We start from the raw sequence: 21,857 nt of genomic DNA, 5'->3' as shown, positions 1-21,857 counted from the left end.
GAAGTAGCTTATACGTCTGTGTCATATGACAAATAGGCATCAGTTTAAAAAAAAGTGTTTTTTGGCATATTAGCCAGCAATCAAAACCTTTTCGGTAAATTGAAGCTTGCTGTTAAGTGTTTAGTGTTTATCGCATTGGCGCTGTGACGTTTGTGGCACTGTTTCTTGGAGGCTGTCCCGTGACTTCTTTCTTGTAATGACATGTTTAAGGTTCTCTGGAAACATGGAAGGGATGCTGGGTCTGTAAACTAAAAAGCCATTTAAGCCACTGGATGTTCATGTCTCCGTTCAGTCAGACCACTGCCCTCACAGCATGGCTTGGGGACGATGTGTTACTTATAGCGGTCCTGTCACCAAGCCCGATGGCTACTTTTGTACACAGTGAACATGGGTTGAGAAGCAGAGTCTGTCCTCTTCCTCAGAAATGGAGTCCTTAGGAAAAGAGGGGTCTACAAACTCCCAGGTCAACCCCTTTGTCAGTGGCCAAAGGTCTCTGTGGAGACAGATCTTTCCTGAAGGCTGGAGCCTGAGGGGAGGGATGAAGAGGGTGGTGGGGTGGAGACTGGGAGATCAGAAGAAAGAGAACCCCAGGCAATCTGTGTAGGGAATTCTGCCTTTGAGATAAGAGCAACTTTGCAAGAATGGCTTGTTATGGAGAAAGCCTTGGTATTTCCTATCAGAGCAACTCTTGAATCTTAAATGTCGGGGTGGATTTTTATAGTAGTGTTACGTTCATTCATTCATGGAATAAATTCCCTGTCCATTGGAGGGAGAGGATGGTTCAGTGAGAAGGGAGAAAAGCCTTGTGCACAAGCCAGACTGGGTGGAACAGGGGTGAAGTTAAGCACAGTGTTTATGAAGAATCCTAAGTGGTTCCATATGACTAGGGTTTGGAACACAAGGGAGAGAGGGAATTATGTCTGCCTGGAGGTAGACCAGATGGCCAAGGTTGCCAGCTGCCGTGCAGAGGCTGAGCTGTTGGGCAGCTCCCTGGGCAAATCATTTAACCTCTCAGTGCCTCCAGTTCCTCATCTGTAAAATGGAAAAAATAAAATCCCTGCCAAGTAGGTGCTACTATGTAGATGCAATGCGTTAATGCCCGTAGAGTGCTGAAAACAGCATAAGCACTCACATGTTAGCCATTATTACTGGCAAGGTGGGTACACGTTTCCCCTGGTCGTATTTGGAAGTTAACGTGGTCATCAAATTAGGACTTTGAATTAAAAAATTTTTTTAAACCATTTTCATCCCCCTACCTCATTCAAAGATTAACACGGGGTTTGTTCTAGAACTAAGCATTGTACCTCTTAGACTTGACAGATGGTAACTCTTGGAGAGATAAGAGGCAGGAGGCCTTCTGGACTTTTCTGTTTGTTCCTCACTCACTGTGCAACCAGGTAGTAGGCGTAACGCACAGCCGACATTCCTCTGCAGGGCGTTAAAACTGTCATTACGGAAGCACTGGACCCTACTTGGTGTGGGCTGCTGCGTTCAGGATTACTTGAAGTGGGAGGTGGGGACCCTAGGCGTTAGGGTGACAGCTGGCTTAGTGCTTTAGAATTCACAAAGCACATTCTGCTGTTCCCTTTTGAGCAATTCTCCCCTAGTGGAGTAGTCCTGTTTTTAGAAGGCAGGCTGACAGAGGTGAAGTGGGGCAGGCCTGGGGAGTGGTGGAGCGCTGATGTGACCGTTGAGGGGGCTCTGGGAGGGGAGGCACCCGCTTTTCCAGGACCTACTATAGGCAGGGTTCTAGGCTAGGCACCTCCAGGGGCCTTGCCTGCCACCTGGAACTCTTGATGCAGCTCTGAGGGAGGGCGGGGGAGAAAATGCCTCCTTGAACAACAACAAAAAAACCCATAATGGGTTTCTCCCACCCCACCCTCAGCCTCATGCTCTCCACCCACAGTGACCCGAGGGAATGGCCGGGGAGATAAGAACTCCCAGCGGGAAGTCCTGTCTTCCCGGATCCTAGAACTAAGTAGGATGGCAGCTTCTGCTCTAGGGAACTCCCAGAATCTCTAAGACCCTGGGTTTCCTCTTCTGTGGAGCTGAGCTGATTTCATTTTGTGTTGCCTTGAGAATTAAGGGAATAATAAATGTCTGGCAAATAGTAAGCACACAGTTATATTATTTTCCCTTCTCCCCAATTATATCAGCGACTTTGAATTTAAGGAATGAGGCAAAGGATTAGTTCCTTTGTTTGTTATCCTTCCTCCGGAGGAGCTGAAGTTTTCTTTCCAGATTAATTTTTAGCCTGAAGTTTGGGAGTATAAACTGAGAAAACCAAATGACCCTTAGATACATTACTTTTCTTTTTTTTTTTTTTAATATTTTCTCCCTTAATCTTTGCTGAGTGTAAAAATAGCCCACACTTGTAAAACAGAGCAGCCGACAGTACAGAAATTTGCACTCTAGAAAGCTTCCCATGATCCCACTTTCCAGGTTTTTCTTAGTCACACGTTATCCTATATGTGTCTACTTGTAGACTGATGCACGAACCGCGAAGTGTCTGTAACTGTAGGCACTCATGCATGTGTATCTGTAGGAATGTGTGTGTCTCTTTTAAGAGAAATGAGATTGTATTATGTATAGTGTTTTAGCAACTTGTATTCTACCTCCCACCCCTACAACAATGTCTCTTCAAAGTCTTTCTGCTTGAGTACCGGGGGGGGGAAAAAAAAAAAAGAAGCAAAAGCTGGTCTTTACTGGTTACATTATGATCCATTGTATGCATGTTGCATAATTCGTTCTCTTGAGGAACGTTTGGGCTTGTTTCCATTTTTTTCATAATCGCACCTGGCACCCCAGTGAACATCCATGTCACATACCTTTGTGCTTAAGCAGGAGTGAGAACATCTGTAGAAGAAATATCTAGAAATGGGATTGGAGGCACAACATTTTGATAGATGCTGCCGTATTGCTGTGGAGTGAAGTCAGTGACGTTGTACCAATCTGTCCTTGTATGAACGATAACTATCTGAATAATTGTGTATTCCTCCCTTATCCTCCCTCCATCTTTACCAGCTGGGACATAGACTCCCTGAGGGTGGAGACCTTGGGTATCTCGCTCACTGCTGGTCCTAGAACAGTGCCTGGCACACAGAGCTTCTTTGAATGAGTGAAGAATGTCTGTTTTTCTGTATTTTCGCCAACACTTTTTAACCTTTGGTAATTAGTGGGAAAAACAGAAGGTATTCTTGTTTTAATGTTCACTTCTTTAATGATGACTGTTTTTCCATGTTTTATTTGATTGTTTCTTTTTCCTTTCATCTGATTTACCTGTTTTTCAAGTGGGACTTTTCATCCTTTTGTTATTTAATTGTAAGGGCTCTTTGCATATGTGGGATAGTGTGTTAGAAATATTTTACTGAGTTTTCATTGATTTTATTCATTTTTCTTTCATTTGTCTGCTTGTTCTTTATTTTGCATAATAAAATTTTAAATACATTTTTATGGGGTCGGATTTATTAGATTTTAATGTTTCATGTCCTGTTTGGGAAAAGCCTTCTCCACTTTAAATTTTTGATCATATTCATCTGTTTTTTAAAGTTTTTTTTCCATGTCTTTCATAATTTGGAACTTACTTTGGTATGTAAGGAATGAGGGAGGAATTCTGTATGTCACAGTAACCTGCTGAATAGTGGAATACTACATAGCCAGGAAAAATGAGAGGTAAATCCTTACATATATCCGTGAATGCTACCCAGCATCTGCTGTTAAAAAAAACCAAACCAGCTTTCTCCCTATTGGTAATACCAGTTGGGTGGCACTATTAATTATCCTTTCTTAGAAACTTGGTGGCAGATTGAAAGCCAAGAAGTTGGGTACATCCATGTTCCAATTCAAGTTCTTTGTTCTTTCCCAAGTCCCCAAAGATGTCAACTGTGTTTTCTGTAAAACAGACGTAACACCCACTTCAGTGTTGTTTGAGAATTAACTGAGATACTTGTTTGTTTTGTTTTTGCTGTGTAAGGATACTTTATTTAGCCTCCATAAAATTTAGAAATGTTTACTCAGCCAAGAATTTTATAAACCACTTAACAAAGGTTAAAAAGAAAACCCAACAAAGTAAGGAACAGCTCCTCCATAATTAATCTATGAATTAATAAACTAATAAAAATATGAATAAGCTAGCTAGGGGTATGACTACTGCTAACTGGGTTTTTAATTTGTTTTTAAAACTTAACAACATTTATTGAAGTAAATGTAAGATTCCTTCTCCAGATTGTTTTTCATAGCTCAGCATATAGAAATGATTTTTAATGCATCAGAGGTCTCCTTCTGGCATGTCAAACATTATGCTTTAGGTAATAGTGGACCAGTTAATTGAGTTAATCTGTAATACTTACATCCTCTAATTCCAGAGGGTTCAGTGTGCTAGAAATGGTATACTCTTTTTTTGGTGGGGGAAGTAATTAGGTTTATTTATTCATTAATGTTAATTAAAGTACTGGGGATTAAACCCAGGACCTTGTACATGCTAAGCACATGCTCTACCACTAAGCTATACCCTCCTCCCCAGGAATTCTTAGGAGTTATGGTAAAGACCATCCAGAATCTGGAAACACTATATTAGAAATTATAATTATTAAAACTTCGATGAGAACATCAATTAAGCAGCATCAATTAGGTAACACATTAAATGAAATAAGCCTCAATCAGAATTAATTTAAAGAAAGAAGACACATCATCTGTCCTGCCAGGCTGGTATGTATTCAGAGATTGGCTGCTGCAGATCTGAATCCAACCTGCTGGTCACCCTGCATCATGGAGCCCTCACAGCTCACCCTCCTGCTCCCCGGGGACCTGCTGACGCAGGGGTGTCTGATCCGTTTGATTGTGAGGCCAGCAGATAAGGAGACCATTTGAGTTTGTTGCTCACATTTCCCAACAGGAAGGGTGCGGGTCACACCAGGTGAGGCCTGATGAAGAAGCCAGGGAGTCACTCAGGAGGCGGAAAGGAGTGAGTGAGAAATGTGGGCAAGACCCTTTCTTGTGGTTTCTTGTGGTTTCTAGGGTACAGAGTCGGGGGGGCAGAGTTGGCCATTTTAGGATTGGCTTTGGGGCAGAAGGGCTGTCCTTGGTGGTCTGGTGCACCTTTTTGGGGTGATTAGGGCCGAAAACTGTGGCCGGGGTGAGGTTCTGGGAAAGCCAGATGGATCAAAGAGGGTGTGGGGCTTTGGACTTGGATTGGTTGGTCTGCATGAGAAAGGCCAGCCTGCTCATTCATTCTCCCAAGAGTTGACTGGTCCTGGGAGGGGCAGCCCGCATAGGGTTCACCAGCATCGGAAACACGTGGTGACTGTAGAATCCCCTGACCTTGGGCGCTGCCCTGGGCGACAGCTGTAACGCACACAAAGGGGCCACTTGGGAAAAGCTGGGTTTCACATCCTAATTCAGCTGTTTTTACTTGCTGTGGGCACTGCCCATGTAAGACAGTGAGCTTTCTCAGCCCCTACCACCACCCACACTTTCTTGCGCTGTCTTCTCAGGGGAGCGCAGCCACCTGTGACTTCCCTGGGTCTTTGGCTGTCTTCCTGTAGGAGTCAAGGCTTTGATGTGTGGTAAGCCTGATGTTTTTGCGCACTTTGAGAAGCTTCTATTTCTAAGCAGCAAATTCCCTCCTCCACTGGTTTTCTGCAGAGTCGAACTTCAGGATTTTGGTGTAATTCGGGCAGTGCTGAGTTTGAGCTGGAGAGTTGGATTCTCACTGTCCACCTGGGCGTCTTCACCCTGTGGCGGTGCTGGCTCTGGTTGGAGGCTTGTGATTTGAACTGCGTCGGATTTTCTTCGCATAACTTTGAAAACACTCTGTTTTTCTCTCTCAAGATTTTTTAAGGAAATAGTAAATTGACAGCATCATTGAATGTCTTCAAAATGACATCTGAATGATCACCCTGGTCTGTATTTTCTTTCTTTTTCTTAAGGGGGGGCAAATTACTATTTTAGAATTTGATTGCAATCGATTTTGTTGGTATTAAACTGTAGATTTGAATGGCTATAAACCCAAAACCGGACATTAAATTCAGTAAAGAGGGGAATAAGAGTTTTCCAATAATTACGGATTAGAATGCAGAAATTAAAGAAACATAGACAAACCCCCCCCGTTTACTATGATTATGCCACAGATTTAAACTTCAGTAGTGCATTAGTAAACAGTTTGCATTTAAATCTTTACCTTGTGATCAGACAGCTGTTGTTTAAAAAAAATTTTTTTTTTTAGGGGAGTAGGTAATTCGGTTTATATATTACTTATTTAAGGGAGAGCACTGGGGATTGAACCCAGGACCTCCTGCATGCTAAGCACGCGCTCTATAGCTCTGAGTGATACCCTCCCCTCTTGACAGCTGTTTCTTGGAAAAGAAATCTCTCAGTACCTTGTGCAAATAGGTCGGTCTTACACGTACCTTAGCACACTGTGTATATTCCAAACACCTGCCATTTGGGCAGGGCAAAATACGTAATTTCAAAACAAAACTGTAATGTGCCTCTGAAGTATGGACCATATATACATAATACATGGTGTTCGGTAATTACAAAATATAAAATACGATACAAGCTGTTTGTAATTTTTATAGCTCACCTTCTGCACTTGTATGTTGCAACTAGGCAGCTTTCCATTTCGGTACCACTTTCCCAAGAGTCCAGGGATTTGGGGAAAACTGTGTCTTACATACATCCTGAAATCTAAGTTTGCACTTTTAGGCGAGTTTGTCTGTAGTTTCTGACTGGCTCTTTCTGATTGAGGTCAAGTTGCTGACATTCGTGTCAAGTCCAAGGAGAGCTGGTGAGCTGGTCCTCTCTGGAGAGTCTAGCTGGCTCCATTTCTCACTGCCCTCCTGCCCCCTTTGTGTGGCGAGGTTTTCCAGCACTTTCTTGTGTTCCGTCCACTCCCCACCCTTCCCGTCCCTTTAGCGTGTTCCTGGGCCAACATCTTGGCTGATTGTGTTCTCCATCTGATGTCCTATAGTCCCCTGAGACGTCTTGAAGATGTTTTGGGCCCCAGTCACTTGGGACTAGGACTTCTGATGCCCCTGTGAGTGACTGTCGTCTGGCCTTCCAGGTGCCATCCTCTCTCCATGAAATGAAATTTTGGGGGACCTGCTTTTCTGTTCTCAGTCAAGGTGGTCCACTGTATCCCTCAGCGCAAAGGTGGACCTGTTCGCATCTTTATTAAGAGCTGTCTCGTGCCAGTGAGCATCCCCCAGAAGCTTCCACCCGGGTGATTAGGGGAACCTGTGAGTCCCGAATGGGAAGGAGAGACCACATGACCTATGGGAATTCCTAGGTGGATGAAGGTAGATTCCTGAAGTATTCGGGCGGGAGGGAGCCTGAGATGCCACCTCTGACGTCTCACTACTAAAAATGTCTGCGGACCAGCCTCCCCTGAAAGCTAGTTAGAAATGCAGAATTGGGTCTGCTGCAGGAAAGCCGAGTCAGAACCTGCACTGTCCTGAAGGTGACCAGGTGGTTCATGAAGCACTGATGGGGCCTGTCCACCCCGAATCCCACCCGCCGTGTTACAGGTGGTCAGTGGGGCCCAGGAGGCTGTGTGACCTGCTCCTGGAGACAGTGGCACTGGGGTCTGCTCTCTCTCTGTCTCTTTTTTTAAAGTTTCATTAGGATGTAGTTCACATTCCATACACACTTCACATACCCATTTAAAGTGTCCAGTTCATAGGTTTTTTTTAGTGCAGTCAGTTAAACATAGGAAGCCATCACTACAACTAATTTTAGAGCATTTTTGTTCCTCCTAAAACAAACTGCACCTGTTAGCAGTCAGTCTTCATTCTCCCCCTCTGCCCCACTCCCCAAGCCCTCGGCGACCACTGATCTGCTTTCTGTACACACTTCATATAAATGATGTCCTACAAATGGGTGGTCTGTGTGACTGACGTTCCTCCACGTGACGTTCTCAAGGGCTGTCGACGGTGCTGCGTGTATGAGAACTTCATTCCCTTTTGCTGTTGAATAATTTCGTTGTGTGGATGTCCCTCATTTTACTTATTCTTGAGGTGATGGACGTCTGGGTTGTGTCCACTTCGTGGCTGTTAGGAGTGTGCTGCTGTGAGCACTCATGTGGGTTTGTGTGTGTGTACCTAGGAGTGGAGTGTCTGGGGCACGTGGTAACTGTTTCACTCTCTGAGGCGCTGCGGGCTCTTTTCCAAAGCAGCTGCGCTAATTACATTGCACCAGTGAGAGCGGAGGGTTCCAGTGTCACGTTTCCTGTTTTCGACCTTTCTGATGGAGTCACGACGGGTGATGGAGGCCTCTCTGGCGCCGACATCACACCAAGCAGGTGGTCAGGCAGGGCCGCCGCTGGGTCTCAGGAGCCCCCTGCAGCCAGGGGCTCAGGCACCGTGAAGATGCTCCAACTCCCTCTGTTCTTCTCTGAGGGGCTGTGCCCACCAGCCTCCCTGCCTCTGTGGCCGGAGGGCTGTCACAGTGAAGCCACCAGACACTCCTGAGATTGCAGGTCCTCAGCCCAGCCACCCAGAGGGGCTGCCACTCGCCTTCCCTGCCTCCCAGGAGGGCAGGTTGTGGGAGCCGGCCTCCCCTCCCCCGGCAGAGGCTGAGGGCGCATGGTTCCCAGGATGGCCTCCAGGGGCCCGCTTTCCTCGGAGACCTTGGGGCGAGGCTTTGGTTGCTTCAGGGAGGATCTAACACCCCCGTGTGCCCCAGAAAGTCCTGCAGGGACGGGAGGACAGACCCAGAACGAGGCTGCCTGGGGCCAGGCGGTGGTGGTGATAGAGTGTGAGTGACCAGGAGGCCTGGCTCCCACCTTCGAGAACTTGGCGCTCACCTGTGTGAACAGGGGGAGCTCCCAGCCTGGGACCCTGTTCCTGAGGGCAGAGCTGGGTGGGAGGTGCCCTGGTGAGGGAGTCACAGTGCGGCCTTATCTTTGGGACTTGGGTTTTACCTTTTTTCTGTCCTTTGACCTACTGACTTGCCTGTTAGCATTTGACATGTGACCTGGGATGATTGTGCTCCCCTGACGGCTCATCCACTGCTGTCCTCTTCTGTCCGGGTTCCTCTCCAGGACCCCATTCGGCCTTTCCTTGCATGTCCTGTCTCCTCGGATGTGACCATCCCCTAGTCTTTCCTTTTCTTGCGTAACCTGCAGACTTAAAGAGTGCTTGCTGCCTGGTGCCTTTGTAGAATGTGGGCTCATCTGCCGTTTTTAATGATGGCGTTGAGGTTGCAGTGACAGCACGCCCTGGGGACCCGAGACACTGATGCTACCGGGTCTTGTGTCCACCCTAATGATTTAGTGCTGTCTGCAAAGTTACAAGGTTCCCCTTGGTAATTAATAAATACCTTGGGGTGGAGGAGATATTTCTTTCCACATTTAGTAATCGGAACGCTACGTAAGAGAGAGCTCTGTCATTAATGTTTTTATCCACTTATTTATTATGTCAGTATAGACTGGCGGACATTTACTTTGTTCTCTGCATTACATTCAGCTCTGTTGTCTGTTTTGTTTTTAAGTGGTTCCAGCTGTGGCTATTGAGAGCACCTGCAGATGGGGTCTTGGGGTGCTCTGACGTGCCTCCATCCTTTTTTGAGCATTTCCTCACTTTTGGCATCACAGGATGCTTTCTTTTTTTCTTTTTTTGGGGGGGAGGGGTAATTAGGTTTATTTACTTATTTATCCTTCAGTGGAGGCACCAGGGATTGAACCCAGGACCTTGAGCATGGTGAGCCCACGTTCTCCTGACCCTCCCCCACACTTAAGGATGCTTAATACCCGCAGAGCGTCTTCTGTTCTTCCTGCTCAGCCCTGGAAACCATCCCTTCCCTAAGGTGTCTCCAGGATGCAACTTACTCTGCTTTTTCACACACACACACACACACTCTCACTCACTCACTCACTCACTCACTGTCTTCCAGGTGCTTGTTGAGGACGCATTGTGTGTGGGCTGGGAGCCGGGTCCCTGGCACTCAGTGGCCGCGAGGAGGTGCTGTGCGGTGCTCAAGGTCACGGAGGTGATGGGCCATCGATGGGGACTGGGTCTAGAGGGCCCGAAGCTGTCACTGAGCGTGCCCTGCGTGTGAGCACTGTGTCCGAGCAAGGACCAGACAGACCGCACATGCTGGACACTCTCTGCGCCGTCGTGCTTTCTCCGCTGTGGCTGCGGGACCTCTGGTGTGCAGCCCTACTTTCTGGGGTGACCACGGCCTCCGTCATGTTTTATGTGGCATGAATTACACAGAGCAGTGACTGCTGGAGAGTAAACAACCTGTAACTCTTGGCTGGCCCGGGCAATTGCCTCCTGCTCCCGGGAACACGGTGATCCGGGCAGGAGGCCCTGCGCTGGCTCCACTCAGAGCCGCCCTGCAGGGCGCCGGGTGTGCCTGCGGGGGAGAGTGAGGTAGCCCAGGGCCTGTTCCAGCTGCCTCGGGCTGGGTGACCTTGAACGGCCTTGGGCGGCCAGGTGACTGCGGAGCTGTGGCAGGGCTGAAGGAAGTTCCTCTGCAGCACCGGGCGCGCACGGGTGGGGCTCGGTACACAGGCAGCATTCAAGGCTGTTGGTTGAAAGTGGTGGTCGTGATGGCACCGGTCAAGTGCTTAGCACACGCTGGGCTGAAAGTGCGCAAGGGTGTTATCTCATTTCTAAGGACTTTTGCAGATGCAGAGGTTCAAGAACCCGCCCCGGGGCGTGGGAGGGTCTGACTCAACCTGAGGGTATCCGACTGATCCCTTTGCCCCTCCCTTCTCGTCCTAGGCCCGGCCGCTGACTCTCAGTGTTGCCTTGGGCACATCAGTAGCTCCCTGGGCCCCAGTGTCCTCACCTCCCAGGTGGGCACCTGCTCAGCAGGTTCTCAGGGTGGTCGCGCAGAGACCCTGGGCTGGGAGGACCTCCAGCGTCTGACCTCGGCTGCATGTGTCTGGTTTGTCGGACAGGGTCTCTTCCCCAAGTGCCCACCTGTCTGATTGGCTTTTGGGTACCAGCCTGACACTGGTAGAAAGACATGCCAACCATTGTCACCGTGGGCACCTAGTACGTGCCTGGGACAGTAGGAGACATTACCCACCTCTTTGTATTGTTTTCAAATTCACCTGTAATAGATTCCTAGTTTTTAAAAACGTGAATGTTGGAGATGTGTATAATCTAAGAGGGAAGGGTCTGTCTCTAAGCACTGTTACTTGCATCTGTTAAAGGTACACGTTTCACATTTAAAAATAAAAGTACAATCACATTGTGCACGTATTGTTCAGCAGCTAGTTTTTCCCACTCGTGTGTGTGTGTGTGTGTGGCGGATTTTTTTTCTATTGTAAATCTAGATCTCCTTATTTCTTTTAAATCGTGTTTTTTGGTTCCCATTGTCTTTTTTAGAAGTTGACGTGCAGTATTACATAAGGCACAGGTGTACGATATAGCAATTCACAATTTTAAAAGGTTATAGTCCATTTATAGTTATTATAAAATGTTGGCTATATTCTCTGTGTTGTACAATATATCCTTGTAGCTTATTTTATACATCTTTAATCTTAATTAAAAATTTTTTTTGAATTTTTTTCATAAAGGTACTGGGAATTCATCTCTGGTTTCAGATTTTTTTTTTGTTGGGGAGGAAGGTAATTAGGTTTAGCTTTTTATGTATTTTATTTACTTCTGATTAATGGAGGCACTGGGGATTGAACCTAGGACCTCGTGCATGCTAAGCACTTGCTCTACCACTGAGCTATACCCCCACCCTCTAAAATTGTTTTTTAACTTTCAATTCAAAGTAATGTTAAATTTCGGACTGGAAGGGTAGAAAGGTTAGTGCGATGAGCTTCCGTGCAGCCTTCACTAGACTGGTCAGTTTTTCACATTTTCATCTCTGTTGTATACGTTTTCCTCCCTGAATCATTTTAGAGCTAGTTGGAGACGTCAGACTACTTTAGCGGGTGTTTCCTTAAAGCAAGGACATTCCCCTGCACCACCGTATTTCCAGGATCCAATTCAGGAAATGCGTCGCCCTCTGCCCAGCCCTCTGTGCTGCGGCCCGTGTCCCGGGCCGTCCTCTGCTGCAGTTTTCGCCCTGATCCCAGGTCCTGTCCAAACGATGAACTGCGTTTCCTTGTCTCTCTCTTTCCCCTCCTTTAATCTGCACTGCCCTCAGCCCTGCCTTGTCTCTAGGCCAAGTGACTGTCAGGGTTTCTCAGTTTTGGCTTTGCCTGATGCTTCCTGCCGGTCAGACCCAGGCTGGGTCCCGTGAGCTCATCAGCTCCTCCGAGGCACCGGCGCTCTGACCACCTGGTTCAGGTGTGCGCCTTGTTTTCCGTAACCGCATGCTGTTTCATTGCTTGGTCATAACAGCGCTGTTGACAGTTTAGCTTATTTTGTTTGTAGCTGGAACAGCCCGGCTACCCTGAGTAGCCTCCTGCTGATAGTTCACACTGAATGTTTGCCGGCAGTTCTGTAGAGGGGGGTCCTGGTGGTGCTGCGTCACAGGCTGTGTGCGTTTTCATATTGATGGGTGTTGTCGGAATGCCCAGGAGGCACCTCCAGCCCGTGTGAGTGCTCACTTCCCCACCTTTTGTCCTTGAGGGATGTCAGCGAGCTCTGAACCTTCTGCTGATCTGATAGATGAGCCTGGCATTACGTTGTTTTCATTTGGTGTGTCTTTGACCACTAGCGAGGTTGGACGTCTTTTCACGCTCTTCTTGGTTTGGCTGACTAGTTCCAGCTCTGTGAGTTGCTTTAGGGAATTTAATGTCAAGTTCTGCCACCATTAGTTAGAAACCTGAACGTGCCAGTGCTGTGCAAGGGGCTGGTGTGTGCGTGTGTGCGTGCACGTGTGTTCAGGTGAGCTGGTCGCTGGCCTCTGAGAGCTGTGACAGCCAAGGGCAAGGTTGCAAAGTGCCAAAAGAAGTTAGGAGGAAGAGGCCAGCAGGAAGAGGGAAAATGATGTGAAAATCCCAGTTTCACTCTGATTGGCGCACCCCGGTCTTATTCATTCATGTGTTGTCCGTGGCTGCTTCCTGGTCACAAAGGCAGGGCCTGGCCGTGGTGACAGATCTTGGGGCCCACTTGGCCGCGCATAGTGACCTCCTGGCCCTTTCTGGAGGGGGTTTGCTGCTACCTTGGCTGAAGGACCCTGGGTATTGTGGGTGACACCAGGAATGGGAGGACGCTCAGGTTTGCCGAGCACCTGCTGGGTGGGGCCCGGCATGGACTACGGGTGCGGGTGTGTTTGGTTCCCCAGAAAAGCTTTCTCTAACTATCCCCGCTGCTCCTTGTCCTCCTTCTCCCATTGCTGCTACTCCCTGTGTGGGGCGGAGGCCGGAAGGGCAAAGGGATGGAGGCTGGGCTGCAGAGACGCTTTCCTGGGCCCTGGGACGAAGTCTGAGCCACTCTTCCGGATGATGCCCCAGGCTCCTCCCTGAGCCTAGGTCCAGCCGAGGGGCCCCACCCTCCCCGAAGGCCGAAGCCCTGATGTGGGCGGGGGTCACTGAGCCCCACCGGCCCTGCCGGTGGGGGTGGAGCCTGTGACCTCCCCTCCTCCGGCCCCTGCCGCTCCCTGTCACCTGGGTTCTCTTGGGCTGGGCTGGCGGCCACCTGCTGGCCCTGGGGCTCCTTCCCTGCTGGCCTTTAAAAGGCTTTAACAGCTCCAGAGTAGAGGGCGGGGCAGGGTCCGTGGAGGAAATGGCCTTGAAGCCCTGGGCAAGGCTGCAGAAAGGCCACCACCAGCAGGAGGGGCCCCTCCCCCGAGTTCTCCTCAGTGATGTCACTGCAGGGGAGGTTTTGAGCCACTCTGTGCTGGCTGTGCCTTCAGTCCTGCAACGGCCAGTGCCGTTCACACTTCGGAGGCTTGTAAAGGGGGTCATTTAACCACTAGTAAGTGGTGAGCCCAGAGGTGAGTCTGGGCGCCAAATTTGGGTGCTGGCCAGGTCCCCAAGGCAGTTGTGGGGGCGTGCGGAGAACCCCTGGCAGCTGCACGCTGTGATGTTCACAGCTGCGGTATCTGATGACTTTCTATATGCAGGCATGGTACACCTCACCCTGCAGGTGGTTTTTATTTGTATTAAGAAATTTTTAACATCATTGTTGTGATATGATTCCTGTGCAGCAAACTACATATATTTCAAATGTACAATTGGATGAATTTTGATAGGTGTAAGCAGGTGGTTTTTAATTTCAGGGGCAGAGTCCGGGTGGTGTGTGAGCGAGTGTGCGTAAGTGCTGCCCTTGCCGGTGTCTGGGACCCCCTGCCCCAGCATGTCGCTGGCACCAAGGGGCTGGCGCTGGGGGTGCGTGGCAGTTGCTGAGCAGTGGGCCCGAGGCCCTTGGTCTCCGGGAGGGCTGTGGGTCAGGACACACAGCCGTAGCAGTGCAGACGGGCCCCTGGCCCAGGAGATCCTCCTGCAGTCGGTTATTTTGTGTGTGAGAGAAATACCAGTTGACCCTTGAGAGGCACAGGTTTGAACTGCGCGGCTCCACTTACACTTGGATTTTTTAACACATGAAGGCCTGCAGTGCTACACAGTCCGAGGATGCAGAGGACCTTGGACACGGAGGGCGGGCTGTGGGTCCCACTTGGTTCTCAGTTGCCCTGAGGGTCTTTAATTTCAGGTGGACTGACTGCTCTGGAGAAAAAGAGAACAAATGCTCGTGTGCCCAACACACTTGCTTCAGCTTTGCCAAACCGGCTTCTGGTTTTACTTCTTTGTGATCCATAGCTTCTCCTCCCAGAAGCGAAACCACTCTTGTGAAACCGGTGTTGGTTGTCCCTTTGTGCATTTAAAATTTTTTTACTCCTTGCATATTCAGCCATAAAAACGAACAGCATGGGGTTTTGCGTGTCTTTAGGCTTTGTAAGTAGTTCCACATGCATCGTGTGCACCTTTTTTGGATAAAATAATGTTTCTGAGGTTTCTCCATGTTGACGTGTCTCTGGAGGGCTCTTTTTTTTTAAATTTTATTTTTTATTGAAGTGTAGTTGATTCACAATGTTAGTTTCAGGTGTGCAGCAAGGTGACTCAGTTATCCACATACATACATGTATATTTTCTTCACAGATTCTTTTCCATTATATGCTATTACCAGATACTGTATGTAGTTCCACGTTACATGTTGTAATGTGTGTCTGTTCATCCCACCCAGGAGTCTGGAGGCTCATTTAAGCGCTGTGTGCTACTCTGTTCTGTCACATAATAGAATTCGTGTCTCTCTTCCTGCGGCTGGATGTGGGCGGCTGGCAGTTTCTCGCCGCAGTGAGGGCCTCTCGCCTGAGGCCGGTGCTCCTCCAGCACTTGCCCGGGACACGCCTCTCGACTTGGACGTGCCGGGCAGAGGCCTCGTGCGTCCTCAGCCTCACCCTTGTTCTCACGCTTCTCCCAGGGGTTTTGTCAGCAGAGCGCTTCCATCAGCAGCGCCCCCGCGGCCAGTCTCACGCTCGGACCAGCTCGTGATTCTGCCAGGCTGCAGTTTGCTCCTCCGACAGGTGTAAGATGGTGTCGTAGTTTACTTGGCGCTGTCCTGTTTCCTTGTGCCGTCCGGCATCTTTCCATGTGTTAGTTGACCTTGTCCTGTTTCCACAGGGTGACCATAAGCCCCAGCTTGCCAGGTCAGGTCGTTCCCTGCTCCTGGGGCTGCGGAAAGATTAACAGCACCCCTCGCATTTTGAAGAGTGTCTGGACATAAATTTTAACACAGTTTTCCAGTAGTATATGGAGGACATAATTTTTGCTTTGTGTTTTTGTTTCTAGTATAGGAGTCTCTTTCCCACCTCGTGGTCATAAAGTAGTGTCATAAAGGCTTAGAAATGTTAAGGCTTTGCTTTTATTTTGTGGCTTCCATTCACCTAGAATTAATTAGTTATGTAAGGTGTGAGGTAGGGGTTTATTTTCCCTTATGGATAACCAGTTAACCTACATCCGCGGAAAGTCTCTTTTTTTCTCACTGTGACAGATCAGATTTCCAAGTACCTGAAAGTCTCCTTCTTGGCCCTTTCTTCTTTCCTGTTGTTCTCCTTGTCCTCGTACCAAAAATGTCATGAATTTAGCCGCCGTCACCTTCTGATATGGTCAGGGCACGTTAAATGGGGTAGGAACGTGTGTCTCAGGAAGACTAGATTATCATGAGGAAATCTGCCGTAGAATGGTTACAGTGTCCACCAGGCTCTACATCCCAGGCTGGTTCAGAGAACCGAGGTCCTGGCCTTAGGGATTTGAGCCTTACAAGAAGGGGAGGGTTTGGTGGATGGAAGAGGGTCTTGAAATAAAAAGAGTGTCAGGAAATTCGGAGGACAGCTGAAGGACAGGTATCTATTATCCTGTTCCCTGGATTCTTGAGTCCAACTTTTTCTCATTTTCCACATTTCACAGTTCTAAAATTAGGCTTCATTGCCATCTTCTGCAGTGATTTGTTTTTCCTTCTGGATCACAGCTAAGAATGTAGGAAACAGCATTTTTCAGCCGAGGAAACGGAGTCAATGTGCTTTATCCAGGGTCCCGAATGAGGCAAGTCAGTCAAGTCCCATGTACTGCCCGTCCTGAAGGGGGAAGGAAAGAGCGAGAAAGCGAGTGTCGTAACTAAGGTGGGAACGGGGGCTTAGGCAGGCTCTCCCAGCGTGCAGCCTGGCCCCAGATGCCTTCCAGAAAGGCGAAGCAGAGAGGACCAGGTAGAATGCAGAGCCCGCCCAGCAAACACCCCCAGGGTGCACGTGGCAGCGTTCCTGCTCCTGGCTGTGCCATGGAGTTGCTGTGCAAGCTTGCTCGGGTCCAGACACCTCTCTGAGCCACTGCCTCCTCTGTCGGGTGGGGCTAAACTTTGCCGCTGATTCAGGTGAGTTAATACCTGGGTAGACTTTCCTGCTGGGTGAGCGCCCAGGAGGCTGTTAGGTTGTCCCCCCATGCCTGGCCTGTCCCTCCTCCTCCTCGCTATGGTTCTGCTGGTGATCACTTTCGTATCCACGCCTCGCCTCCTGCCCACTCATCAGAGTCCGTGCAGATGTTACCTCCTTGTTCAGACACCCCACCCCTATTCTAAATGAGTGTCCCCACCCCAGACCTCTGTCGTTTCTTAGGAGGATTTTTTTTCCAGTTCTGCCTGATGTTAGTGCTTTTCCGGTACTGTCTGAGGTACCCCAGAAGGTTGCCAACCAACCCTTTGAGGGCGGGAGTGTCTCACTTTTGCAAGCCCTGTAGTCTAGCACGGACCAGGGTGCAAAGAACACTGCTGAGACCCTCCTGCCCTGATGAGTAAAGCAGACCCAGAGCCCCCTTCCAAGGCCTCCACCCATGCCCTGAAGTGAGCCGGCCAAGGAGCCATAATGCCTTTGTGCCCCCTGGTCAGTTCAGCTGTCCTGCCTTCACTCACCAGTGCATGTGTGACTTGGGGAGAGCCAGGCGAGGGGCCCCCTGTATTGGGGTGGAGGCAGAGGGCTGGGGAGGGAGGTCGGAGCCCGGTTGGTGCGGGGTGGCCGGAGTGTGTGTGTGTAAGAGCACGGAGGGAGCTGTGGTGGGGGAGCCGTGGGTCAGGTCCCTGCTGCCGGTGAGGGAGGCAGGCCCGTGACCTGGGCCTACAGCCCACCCAGTAGCTCTGGTCTCTGAGTCGCTGCTGTCGAGTTCAGGCTCTGGAACTGCTCTGTGGGACGGGAGATCCGCCTGGGCCTGAGCTGAGGTTGCCCTACAGAGCCTGGGGTCAGTGTTCATTGGGCCCTGGGGCGCCCTGAACCGGTGGTAATGACCACTGGGGCCTTGGGCCTCCTGCCAGAGTGGCTGCATTCTTCGCGGGGGAGGCGGAGGACACTGGAAAAACCAGTTCGGGTAGGAGGCTCCCTTTCATGCTGTCCAGGGAGTGTTGGCTTAGGAGCCCGGAAATAAATGTGTGTTCGAAACCTGGCTTTTTCAGGAAGGTAGCTGTGTCGCTCAGATCAGCGAGACCCTTCCCTGAGCCGCATCGTCTGAGCTAGCGAGTGGGCGGGACCAGGGTCTAGGGTGGGAGCCTCTTCCTTCCCATGGGATGTGCCCGGCATGGAGGTTTTCACTGGTCCTGGAGGAAGGCTGGTGACGCCCGGGTGGAGGAGGGTCCACCTTCCTGAGCAAGGGGGTCTCGGGCCGGCATTTCTGAGCTCAGCCAGCGTCGTCTGCAGGCCCCACAGAGCGAGGGTGACAGGCTCTGTGTCCCCAGGGTCTGCTCCATGTTGGCCCACGGCCGTTACTGCTCAGCCAGCGCTTGCATGAAGGAGTGAATTTCATCTTCTGGGTGGGAATATGTTAGCTTCCTGTGGCTACTTTGGCAAATTACTACAAGGCACGTTGGCTTCAAATAGCATAAGTTTATTCTCTGACAGTCCTGGAGGCCAGAAGTTGGAAATCTGGGCTCCCTTTGGGGGCTTCAGGGGCGAATCTGATCTCGGCCTCTTCCAGCACTGGGTGGCCTCAGCACTCCTTGGCTCACGGCCGCCTCAGTCCCATCTCTGCTCCCGTGGTCACATTGCCGCCTCTTTTCCCTGTGTCCTCTGTGTGTCTCTCCTAAGGACACTTGCAGGGACCTCCAGGGCCAACCAGGATGACCTGCTCATCTTGAGATACTTAACCACACCTGCAAAAACTTTTTTCCAAATAAAAGGTAACTCTCAAAGGTTCTGGAGATGAGAGCATGGGGGCTACAACGGATCCCCCTCCAGAGAGTCTTACTGTTTCTCTAATCATTGCTTTTCAGATACATCAAGACTGTTGAGCACTGGGTTTGTGCATTTCTGGTTTGCTGTATGCATTTATATAGATACCTCTCTTGATCTCTCTCTACATTAGATTTCCCTTCCCCCACTGATCCTAGGTTCAGAAAGTCCTTCCCTACAGTGTCAGAGAAGTAGCCATTCATGTTAAAATAAAGCCTTGGGAAATGAACTTCTCAATGCAGTGGTAACTTGAATGGATTAGCCTGCAGAACCCAGGGAAATCCACCTAAGTCTGGAGGTTAGTTAAGTGTACTGAGCCCTGGTGCGCTTCAGTAATGTACCCTAGTTACATCAGATGCCAACGCCAGGGGAGACTGGAAGGTGGGTACTCAGGACCTTTCTGTACTATTTTTGTAACTTCCTGTGAGTCTATCATTATTTAAAAAAATTTTTAATACATTCTAATCAGGTGTACCAAGGCTGGTTGTTACATAATTTCTTATTTGTAGGACATCCTTTATTAAGCTGTGATGTGCGCTAGGGGGTTTGAGAGCTGCGGCTGAGCCTCTTTGGTTAAGAAGTTGGATCCTTTACCATGTGGTCTTTCCAAAGAGGGGATGTGGTGCATCCTGCTTACACAAGCTATATTGTATCTTTGAATAAACATATCTAGTTTTCTTCAGGTTATTCGTAGACACTTCTGAGTTGGGGGTTGTTATTAGGGATGGATTCCCCCCCCCATTTACATTCTTTAACTGGCTTGTGCTGGTTTTGTCACCAAATAGAACCCTACACACACCCTTTCGAATACATGAAATTCTTTTAACTGAAGAAAATGCTTTTCATTCTGCAATTAGAGACAATGTTTAACAGGCTTTCATTTGTTCCTGTAAACCTGCTCCCAGTAAGGTATGGTTGGTTACTTCACATGGATTTAAGCATCTTGTGTTCCCCAGCCAAGTGCATGGGGGCTGTGGGGGGTGTTCTTTACCAAGAAATAGGAAGCTGTGTCCGTAAGTTTGATGCAAACTGTATTGTTTTGGATTCTGTTTCTCTGAAGATGGTAGAGGTGCTGTCTCTCTGTCTCTATCTCTCTCTGTGTGTCATGTGGAGCATTACCTGGGGAGCCCCAGGCCCCACCAGGCCAGATGGGCAAACCAGGGTGTCCAGTCCAGAGCACGACTGAGCTGTCCTGGGACTTCTCTGCTTTGCTCCCTGGGGCCGGGAGGCCTGGGTGGGCATGGAGAATGTTGATATGGTCTTTAGCTGGTGAGCCCCGAATCTGAAAACAGAATTCGAAAATGTACTGTTGACCCCCCTCCAGGTCAATCTTATGAAATCCGACTGCTGGAGAATAGGAAGCTGGGAGACTTTCAAGATCTGAGCACAAAATATGTGAAGGTGAGGCTGGAGGCTGCCCTTGACCCCACCCTGGGCACCGAGCAGCTGGGGCTTGGTCCTGAGAGGTCTGGAGGGGAGCTCTGGGCAGAGGGGTGGGTTCCTGGCCCCGGGGGCGGGGTGTGGTCGGAGGGGCTCGGGCAGCCGGCTGCTGGAGCGGAGCTGGGCACACAGACCCGGCTGCAGCCTGGCTCTGCCCCGTGCTGACCTTCAGTCTGCTCATCTGCACGGAGGGTTGCTAAGTTACCCTGGATGTAGAGGACTTGGTAACCCAGGGGAAGGGCCGTCCTTTGTCCTGTCCTTGGTGTGGCTGGGGCTCTGAGGACAGAGTACCTGTGGAACTGAGAGCAGGGGAGGCGGCGCCAGGAGGGGGCTTCAAAGGTGGGACTTTCTGGCTCAGGGAGGGTGGGAGATGGGTTCCTCTTGGGTCCATGCTCAGCTGTTCCCTACTGGCCTCCCTCCCCAGAGCACCATCCGTGTGGTCTTCCACGACCGCCGGCTGCAGTACACGGAGCACCAGCAGCTGGAAGGCTGGCGGTGGAGCCGGCCGGGGGACCGGATCCTGGACATCGGTGAGTCTCTGGGCACATGGGGGTTCTTCCTGGTCGCCATCTGGACCCACGCCTGTCCAGGGCATCTTAGCATCCTAGCACACTCCAGTCTTGTGTAAAACCATGGGGGAGCTGGGAGAGGCGACTCTGCCACCAGGCCTGGCCTGGGGAGTTCCCCTTTCGGGGGTGGGGGGGCACGTGGAATTCAGGGACCTTCATGGAGGGAGTTTGCCTTCGAGCCTTGTGACCAGTGGCGAAGGGAAGGGTGGGCATTGCCGAGAGGGCAGCGGGAGTGGAATGGGGGCCCAGGCAGTGGTCCACTGTCTTTATCTACGACCCTTGGGGCCAGGTGGGGTTTGGAATCCAGAAGCTGGAATGATAGTAGTTTGTGTAGACCTGTAGCGCTGGGTAACCCGCCAACAGGCAACCCAGCACAGTAATATTTCTGCGGCAGGACAGAATGGCCGTTCACACAAAATGGGATGAAGTCTAATAGCCTCGTGGCAGTTCAAGTCAGGCGTTCTGCCAACTGAGTTATGCAGAACATAGTTTTCAGAACTTCTGGCATTTCCGATTGTGTAAAGAATTTGGACCTGTAATGAGAGCCCATCCCTGAGTATTTGGGAGTGGCTGACAATTGCACTTTTGTGTGTGTGTATGTATGTACAGATATTCCACTGTCTGTTGGTATCTTGGACCCCAGGGCCAGCCCGACCCAGCTGAACGCAGTCGAGTTTTTGTGGGACCCTTCCAAGAGAGCCTCTGCGTTCATTCAGGTGAGCAGGAGGGAGAAAGAAGCCAGACCTCCGGGGTCCTCTGTCTAGTTTCTCAGAACCATCCGTCCTCAGGGCCCTGCTGCCGGGAAGGAGACTAGAAGGGTGAGGACGTGTGAGTGTGGCTCAGAGTCACAGAGCTACCTGGTCCCTGGGGCTGGAAAAGGACTTGAAATGCTCTAGAATCCTGCGTGGGTCTTGCTTATCGGTACACAAGCTTTTAACAAAATAAAAATATCCTAGCATACATAGTTTGAAGTAAAACTTTTTGGTAATTGTTTCTAAATTACTCAATTATCAAGTGCCATTGTTGACCCAGCCTTGTGTGGACGTCGTGGAAGGTCGAGTTGCCTGGGGGCATGGCCGGGCACCGAGATTCCGGGCTGGCCTCTGGTTCTCACCCGCTGTGTCCCCATTTGAGCCTCTTGGTTTTCCCACCTGTCTTATACATTAGACATTGAACATAAAGCCATCACTACAATGCTCGGCCACAGTAACTGCTCGGTAAAAGTTAGCC

At 49.9% G+C, this 21,857-nt stretch overlaps 1 protein-coding gene across 1 annotated transcript in view; it reads left to right on the top strand.

The window, feature by feature from the left end:
* The window catches only part of TFCP2L1 (transcription factor CP2 like 1), a 43,814-nt gene that overhangs the window by 7,382 nt on the left and 14,575 nt on the right, over nt 1-21,857 (top strand). Inside the window, exons 3-5 of the mRNA XM_072962082.1 lie at nt 19,943-20,019; nt 20,483-20,588; nt 21,237-21,343. Coding sequence (XP_072818183.1) covers nt 19,943-20,019; nt 20,483-20,588; nt 21,237-21,343 — 290 coding nt within the window. The remainder of the gene's footprint in view (nt 1-19,942; nt 20,020-20,482; nt 20,589-21,236; nt 21,344-21,857) is intronic.

Source organism: Vicugna pacos, chromosome 5, assembly GCF_048564905.1.
Source record: "Vicugna pacos chromosome 5, VicPac4, whole genome shotgun sequence".
NCBI classification, from domain to species: Eukaryota; Metazoa; Chordata; class Mammalia; order Artiodactyla; family Camelidae; genus Vicugna; species Vicugna pacos.
The sequence above is the reverse complement of the archived record's forward strand: the minus strand, read 5'-3'. Positions and strand labels throughout refer to the sequence as shown.